Here is an 8,757-nt window from a genome sequence, read left to right as displayed (position 1 = left end):
TTTTTTTTTCTATTTTATTTTGGGTGCATGAATTCCAATATTGTGATGGTCTTTGCCAGGAGCTGCCTTACGTTCTAGAATAATATGGTTTGCCAAAACAGGTTAAGTTGAAAATGTTTTTTATTTTTTTATTTTTTATAATGCTATATTCATGGGCAATGACTTTCTAATATATTGGGTCTACCCGTTCACTATTTTTCTTATACATAATTTTCGCATTAAGTCTATCTGGTGCAGTTTATGCATGAGGAAACGGAGCATTGTATTGGTCTTAGCTCCTAGACAAACAAAAAAAGGAAGAAAATTTGCATCCATACATTCATCCTTTGTATATCAATATCACATATATACCTGTGTATTTTTATAAATAGATTCCTATTTTCTTGTGCAACATTGTCAAACAAGCATATGATTCTTATGTTCTACGATGTTGAGTTAATCCTTTGACATTAAATTTATCATTTATGGGCTATTTGGTTTTTATTTGAAACAGAAGCTGTCTCAATATAAGTTGCTCCAAGTATATAAAATATTTTGCAAGAACAAGATATCATAATTACTGAATTTTCAGAACTTCAAATTGTTGCGCAGATGAGAAGGCTGGGCAAATAAATGTGACAATGTCTCCAGATCATGAAGTTGAAAAGGTTGCTTTCAAGTCTGCTTTGGTGAGTGAATTTGATACTTGTTCGGTTCCTGCAGTCAACGAGGGAGTCACTGATGTCGTGTTGAATGTGGATTCTGTTATTGACATCATTGTTGAGGGGAAGGAAAGCAACATAGTTGAAGAAAACACAGAAAATTCTCTCGAAGAGAATATAGAGACTGCTGTGGAAGATCATTCACGCAATTTGTTCCGTACAGATGGTAACTCTAGTAATGGTAAGTCAGATGAAGCAGCAGAGTGTCCAAACAAGCTTACCAATGTGGGTTCAATCTCTTCCAACAATGATTTGTCATCCATACGTCAAGCAGATTTTGAAGGTGAGAACATTTTCTTCTAGCCTAATATTGATATTTTTACATTTTTCTGGTGTTTGCTTATGGCGTGCTTTTAAACTGTAGGTGGGTTCTCCAACCCCTTGAATGTTAATAAGGGAGTGGAAACAGAAGAATCTATGATGGGCAAAAGCATAAACCTTCAAAGTGATGAGTTGGATGATCAATCAGTTGAGGATGACAAAGCTAATAATGTCCAAGAGGATCATCAGGACTTGGTAGAATTTGATTCCAGTGGGAATCCAGACCCAGTTCGAGAACATTCACGTGACGTTAGTGAAAGTCAAGAGCCAGTAAAAGATGCAGAGAACTGGTTTCAGGTAGTTGAAAAGTTATGTACAGTTCTTCCTCATGACATTACAAAAGAAAGCCTCGAGGAAAACCATTATGAAATTGCCACCGGCAATACAACTGTCCTACTTCCATCTACATATGTGCCGGAAAGTCACGGTGTGCAAAATTTATTTATTTATTTTTCATAATATTGTTTCTAGAATTTGAAAGATTTCATTTCATGAATTTGAGTTTAGAATTTAAATTTTTTTACTGTAAAACATTCTAAAAAATAATTATATTTAATTTTTTTATTACAATAAAAAGTTCCTAAATAAAATTATATCTCAACTGGCCTGAACTCTTTTTATTATTATATATATTATAAAGCATCCGCTGTTATTAGCAACAAAGCTAACAACTCGTCTGATCCACGTTTAGGGTCTCAGTTTCTCCTTTTGATCTTATGTGACATTTCAAAGTAATTTTCTTGATCGTTTGTTTTGTAGATGGAACTGCAGTTCCTGATGAAACAAGATTCAGTAGAGAGACAAGAATTGGATTTGAAGAGGACTTACACAGTGAATTGAGTTTAACCTCTGTTGTTCAGGACGTTATTCATGGGGGTTCTGAAACAAAGTTAGAGTCAGATGGCATCGTTCTCTCAGTTTTAGACAAGAATGTTGGACAAGTTAATGAGAAGAAAAATCAGGAAAGTTCAGATGGGTGCTCTGATGAAGTCTCCCACAAAATTAATGGTAAGTTGTTTGGTAATGCAGTCTGATAAGTTGAGAAGACATTGTCCAAAAAAATATTCCACGAATCAAGCTTGTTTCAGTTCAACGTTGTAAAAGTTGTAAATTTCGTATCATCTGCTTTTCATTTTTTTTTTCTATTTTATTTTGGGTGCATGAATTCCAATATTGTGATGGTCTTTGCCAGGAGCTGCCTTACGTTCTAGAATAATATGGTTTGCCAAAACAGGTTAAGTTGAAAATGTTTTTTATTTTTTTATTTTTTATAATGCTATATTCATGGGCAATGACTTTCTAATATATTGGGTCTACCCGTTCACTATTTTTCTTATACATAATTTTCGCATTAAGTCTATCTGGTGCAGTTTATGCATGAGGAAACGGAGCATTGTATTGGTCTTAGCTCCTAGACAAACAAAAAAAGGAAGAAAATTTGCATCCATACATTCATCCTTTGTATATCAATATCACATATATACCTGTGTATTTTTATAAATAGATTCCTATTTTCTTGTGCAACATTGTCAACCAAGCATATGATTCTTATGTTCTACGATGTTGAGTTAATCCTTTGACATTAAATTTATCATTTATGGGCTATTTGGTTTTTATTTGAAACAGAAGCTGTCTCAATATAAGTTGCTCCAAGTATATAAAATATTTTGCAAGAACAAGATATCATAATTACTGAATTTTCAGAACTTCAAATTGTTGCGCAGATGAGAAGGCTGGGCAAATAAATGTGACAATGTCTCCAGATCATGAAGTTGAAAAGGTTGCTTTCAAGTCTGCTTTGGTGAGTGAATTTGATACTTGTTCGGTTCCTGCAGTCAACGAGGGAGTCACTGATGTCGTGTTGAATGTGGATTCTGTTGTTGACATCATTGTTGAAGGGAAGGAAAGCAACATAGTTGAAGAAAACACAGAAAATTCTCTCGAAGAGAATATAGAGACTGATGTGGAAGATCATTCACGCAATTTGTTCCGTACAGATGATAACTCTGGTAATGGTAAGTCAGATGAAGCAGCAGAGTGTCCAAACAAGCTTACCAATGTGGGTTCAATCTCTTCCAACAATGATTTGTCATCCATACGTCAAGCAGATTTTGAAGGTGAGAACATTTTCTTCTAGCCTAATATTGATATTTTTACATTTTTCTGGTGTTTGCTTATGGCGTGCTTTTAAACTGTAGGTGGGTTCTCCAACCCCTTGAATGTTAATAAGGGAGTGGAAACAGAAGAATCTATGATGGGCAAAAGCATAAACCTTCAAAGTGATGAGTTGGATGATCAATCAGTTGAGGATGACAAAGCTAATAATGTCCAAGAGGATCATCAGGACTTGGTAGAATTTGATTCCAGTGGGAATCCAGACCCAGTTCGAGAACATTCACGTGACGTTAGTGAAAGTCAAGAGCCAGTAAAAGATGCAGAGAACTGGTTTCAGGTAGTTGAAAAGTTATGTACAGTTCTTCCTCATGACATTACAAAAGAAAGCCTCGAGGAAAACCATTATGAAATTGCCACCGGCAATACAACTGTCCTACTTCCATCTACATATGTGCCGGAAAGTCACGGTGTGCAAAATTTATTTATTTATTTTTCATAATATTGTTTCTAGAATTTGAAAGATTTCATTTCATGAATTTGAGTTTAGAGTTTAAATTTTTTTACTGTAAAACATTCTAAAAAATAATTATATTTAATTTTTTTATTACAATAAAAAGTTCCTAAATAAAATTATATCTCAACTGGCCTGAACTCTTTTTATTATTATATATATTATAAAGCATCCGCTGTTATTAGCAACAAAGCTAACAACTCGTCTGATCCACGTTTAGGGTCTCAGTTTCTCCTTTTGATCTTATGTGACATTTCAAAGTAATTTTCTTGATCGTTTGTTTTGTAGATGGAACTGCAGTTCCTGATGAAACAAGATTCAGTAGAGAGACAAGAATTGGATTTGAAGAGGACTTACACAGTGAATTGAGTTTAACCTCTGTTGTTCAGGACGTTATTCATGGGGGTTCTGAAACAAAGTTAGAGTCAGATGGCATCGTTCTCTCGGTTTTAGACAAGAATGTTGGACAAGTTAATGAGAAGAAAAATGAGGAAAGTTCAGATGGGTGCTCTGATGAAGTCTCCCACAAAATTAATGGTAAGTTGTTTGGTAAAGCAGTCTGACAAGTTGAGAAGACATTGTCCAAAAAAATATTCCACGAATCAAGCTTGTTTCAGTTCAACATCGTTCTATTTTATTTTGGGTGCATGAATTCTAATATTGTGATGGTCTTAGCCAGGAGCTGTCATACGTTCTAGAATAATATGGTTTGCCAAAACAGGTTAAGTTGAAAATGTTTTTTATTTTTTATAATGCTATATTCATTAATTTTTTTATTACAATAAAAAGTTCCTAAATAAAATTATATCTCAACTGGCCTGAACTCTTTTTATTATTATATATATTATAAAGCATCCGCTGTTATTAGCAACAAAGCTAACAACTCGTCTGATCCACGTTTAGGGTCTCAGTTTCTCCTTTTGATCTTATGTGACATTTCAAAGTAATTTTCTTGATCGTTTGTTTTGTAGATGGAACTGCAGTTCCTGATGAAACAAGATGCAGTAGAGAGACAAGAATTGGATCTGAAGAGGAATTACACAGTGAATTGAGTTTAACCTCTGTTGTTCAGGACGTTATTCATGGGGGTTCTGAAACAAAGTTAGAGTCAGATGGCATCGTTCTCTCAGTTTTAGACAAGAATGTTGGACAAGTTAATGAGAAGAAAAATCAGGAAAGTTCAGATGGGTGCTCTGATGAAGTCTCCCACAAAATTAATGGTAAGTTGTTTGGTAATGCAGTCTGATAAGTTGAGAAGACATTGTCCAAAAAAATATTCCACGAATCAAGCTTGTTTCAGTTCAACGTTGTAAAAGTTGTAAATTTCGTATCATCTGCTTTTCATTTTTTTTTTCTATTTTATTTTGGGTGCATGAATTCCAATATTGTGATGGTCTTTGCCAGGAGCTGTCTTACGTTCTAGAATAATATGGTTTGCCAAAACAGGTTAAGTTGAAAATGTTTTTTATTTTTTTATTTTTTATAATGCTATATTCATGGGCAATGACTTTCTAATATATTGGGTCTACCCGTTCACTATTTTTCTTATACATAATTTTCGCATTAAGTCTATCTGGTGCAGTTTATGCATGAGGAAACGGAGCATTGTATTGGTCTTAGCTCCTAGACAAACAAAAAAAGGAAGAAAATTTGCATCCATACATTCATCCTTTGTATATCAATATCACATATATACCTGTGTATTTTTATAAATAGATTCCTATTTTCTTGTGCAACATTGTCAAACAAGCATATGATTCTTATGTTCTACGATGTTGAGTTAATCCTTTGACATTAAATTTATCATTTATGGGCTATTTGGTTTTTATTTGAAACAGAAGCTGTCTCAATATAAGTTGCTCCAAGTATATAAAATATTTTGCAAGAACAAGATATCATAATTACTGAATTTTCGGAACTTCAAATTGTTGCACAGATGAGAAGGCTGGGCAAATAAATGTGACAATGTCTCCAGATCATGAAGTTGAAAAGGTTGCTTTCAAGTCTGCTTTGGCGAGTGAATTTGATACTTGTTCGGTTCCTGCAGTCAACGAGGGAGTCACTGATGTCGTGTTGAATGTGGATTCTGTTATTGACATCATTGTTGAGGGGAAGGAAAGCAACATAGTTGAAGAAAACACAGAAAATTCTCTCGAAGAGAATATAGAGACTGCTGTGGAAGATCATTCACGCAATTTGTTCCGTACAGATGGTAACTCTAGTAATGGTAAGTCAGATGAAGCAGCAGAGTGTCCAAACAAGCTTACCAATGTGGGTTCAATCTCTTCCAACAATGATTTGTCATCCATACGTCAAGCACGTCAAGCAGATTTTGAAGGTGAGAACATTTTCTTCTAGCCTAATATTGATATTTTTACATTTTTCTGGTGTTTGCTTATGGCGTGCTTTTAAACTGTAGGTGGGTTCTCCAACCCCTTGAATGTTAATAAGGGAGTGGAAACAGAAGAATCTATGATGGGCAAAAGCATAAACCTTCAAAGTGATGAGTTGGATGATCAATCAGTTGAGGATGACAAAGCTAATAATGTCCAAGAGGATCATCAGGACTTGGTAGAATTTGATTCCAGTGGGAATCCAGACCCAGTTCGAGAACATTCACGTGACGTTAGTGAAAGTCAAGAGCCAGTAAAAGATGCAGAGAACTGGTTTCAGGTAGTTGAAAAGTTATGTACAGTTCTTCCTCATGACATTACAAAAGAAAGCCTCGAGGAAAACCATTATGAAATTGCCACCGGCAATACAACTGTCCTACTTCCATCTACATATGTGCCGGAAAGTCACGGTGTGCAAAATTTATTTATTTATTTTTCATAATATTGTTTCTAGAATTTGAAAGATTTCATTTCATGAATTTGAGTTTAGAGTTTAAATTTTTTTACTGTAAAACATTCTAAAAAATAATTATATTTAATTTTTTTATTACAATAAAAAGTTCCTAAATAAAATTATATCTCAACTGGCCTGAACTCTTTTTATTATTATATATATTATAAAGCATCCGCTGTTATTAGCAACAAAGCTTACAACTCGTCTGATCCACGTTTAGGGTCTCAGTTTCTCCTTTTGATCTTATGTGACATTTCAAAGTAATTTTCTTGATCGTTTGTTTTGTAGATGGAACTGCAGTTCCTGATGAAACAAGATGCAGTAGAGAGACAAGAATTGGATCTGAAGAGGAATTACACAGTGAATTGAGTTTAACCTCTGTTGTTCAGGACGTTATTCATGGGGGTTCTGAAACAAAGTTAGAGTCAGATGGCATCGTTCTCTCAGTTTTAGACAAGAATGTTGGACAAGTTAATGAGAAGAAAAATCAGGAAAGTTCAGATGGGTGCTCTGATGAAGTCTCCCACAAAATTAATGGTAAGTTGTTTGATAATGCAGTCTGATAAGTTGAGAAGACATTGTCCAAAAAAATATTCCACGAATCAAGCTTGTTTCAGTTCAACGTTGTAAAAGTTGTAAATTTCGTATCATCTGCTTTTCATTTTTTTTTTCTATTTTATTTTGGGTGCATGAATTCCAATATTGTGATGGTCTTTGCCAGGAGCTGCCTTACGTTCTAGAATAATATGGTTTGCCAAAACAGGTTAAGTTGAAAATGTTTTTTATTTTTTTATTTTTTATAATGCTATATTCATGGGCAATGATTTTCTAATATATTGGGTCTCCCCGTTCACTATTTTTCTTATACATAGGTCAAGTTTGGAGTTAGTTCTGTTTTTGTTTTTCACATTTTTCGAGAAAAAAAATGAAAATAGGAGAGAAACGATATTTGACATAATTAAAGATAAAAAACAGAAATAAAAATGATTTTTTTGTTTAGTGTAAAATGTGTGAGAAATGAAAAACGATTTTTAGTTGTTTTTCTTTTTTCGTTTCTGTTTTCTCCTCTCTCGAGCATAGAGAAAGAGATAGAGATATTAATGAATTTTTTTATACTGATAACAATCTCTTGATAAAACTACTAAATGCACTTTTAAAAATGATTTTTGTGTGAGATTGAAAACATTTCCATTTTCATTTTCATACAAAAAAACAAAATCATTTTAGAACGAGTTCTAAACGCACTCATAATTTTTGCATTAACTCTATATGGTGCAGTTTATGCATGAGGAAACGGAGCATTGTATTGGTCTTAGCTCCTAGACAAACAAAAAAAGGAAGAAAAATTTCTTCCGTACATTCATCCTTTGTATATCAATATCAAATCTATACCTGTGTGTATGTGTGTGTATTTTTATAAATAGATTCCTATTTTCTTGTGCAACATTGTCAAACAAGCATATGATTCTTATGTTCTACGATGTTGAGTTAATCCTTTGACATTAAATTTAACATTTATGGGCTATTTGGTTTTTATTTGAAACAGAAGCTGTCTCAATATAAGTTGCTCCAAGTATATAAAATATTTTGCAAGAACAAGATATTTTGCGTTTGTGCAGTAAATCATTTAATAATTACTGAATTTTCAGAACTTCAAATTGTTGCGCAGATGAGAAGGCTGGGCAAATAAATGTGACAATGTCTTCAGATCATGAAGTTGAAAAGGTTGCTTTCAAGTCTGCTTTGGTGAGTGAATTGGATACTTGTTCGGTTCCTGCAGTCAATGAGGGAGTCACTGATGTCGTGTTGAATGTGGATTCTGTTGTTGACATCATTGTTGAAGGGAAGGAAAGCAACATAGTTGAAGAAAACACAGAAAATTCTCTCGAAAAGAATATAGAGACTGATGTGGAAGATCATTCACGCAATTTGTTCCGTATAGATAGCAACTCTGGTAATGGTAAGTCAGATGAAGCAGCAGAGTGTCCAAATAAGCTTACCAATGTGGGTTCAATCTCTTCCAACAATGATTCGTCATCCATTCGTCAAGCAGATTTTGAAGGTGAGAACATTTTCTTCTAGCCTAATATTGATATTTTTACATTTTTCTGGTGTTTGCTTATGGCGTGCTTTTAAACTGTAGGTGGGTTCTCCAACCCCTTGAATGTTAATAAGGGAGTGGAAACAGAAGAATCTATGATGGGCAAAAGCACAAACCTTCAAAGTGATGAGTTGGATGATCAATCAGTTGAGGATGACAAA

At 34.0% G+C, this 8,757-nt stretch overlaps 1 protein-coding gene across 1 annotated transcript; it reads left to right on the top strand.

Annotated features, from left to right (window-relative positions):
- The first annotated feature begins 620 nt into the window (after window positions 1-620).
- LOC21387972 lies at window positions 621-8,468 on the top strand. The gene is made up of 11 exons (XM_024172536.1): window positions 621-984; window positions 1,066-1,449; window positions 1,782-2,030; window positions 2,747-3,139; window positions 3,221-3,604; window positions 4,620-4,868; window positions 5,585-5,986; window positions 6,068-6,451; window positions 6,784-7,032; window positions 8,165-8,419; window positions 8,461-8,468. The coding sequence occupies exons 1-11, from the start codon at window positions 621-623 to the stop codon at window positions 8,466-8,468; spliced, it is 3,321 nt and encodes a 1,106-aa protein (XP_024028304.1).
- Window positions 8,469-8,757: the final 289 nt, after the last annotated feature.

This window comes from Morus notabilis, unplaced genomic scaffold (genome assembly GCF_000414095.1).
Source record: "Morus notabilis unplaced genomic scaffold, ASM41409v2 Scaffold1695, whole genome shotgun sequence".
NCBI classification, from domain to species: Eukaryota; Viridiplantae; Streptophyta; class Magnoliopsida; order Rosales; family Moraceae; genus Morus; species Morus notabilis.
The sequence above is the reverse complement of the archived record's forward strand: the minus strand, read 5'-3'. Positions and strand labels throughout refer to the sequence as shown.

Coding starts and splice junctions, on each gene's coding strand:
- LOC21387972 (XM_024172536.1), top strand. CDS start 621: ATGTCTCCAGATCATGAAGTTGAAAAGGTTGCTTTCAAGTCTGCTTTG. Junction 2,031..2,746: donor AGTCTCCCACAAAATTAATG/GTAAGTTGTTTG, acceptor ATTGTTGCGCAG/ATGAGAAGGCTGGGCAAATA. Junction 3,605..4,619: donor ATATGTGCCGGAAAGTCACG/GTGTGCAAAATT, acceptor TTTGTTTTGTAG/ATGGAACTGCAGTTCCTGAT.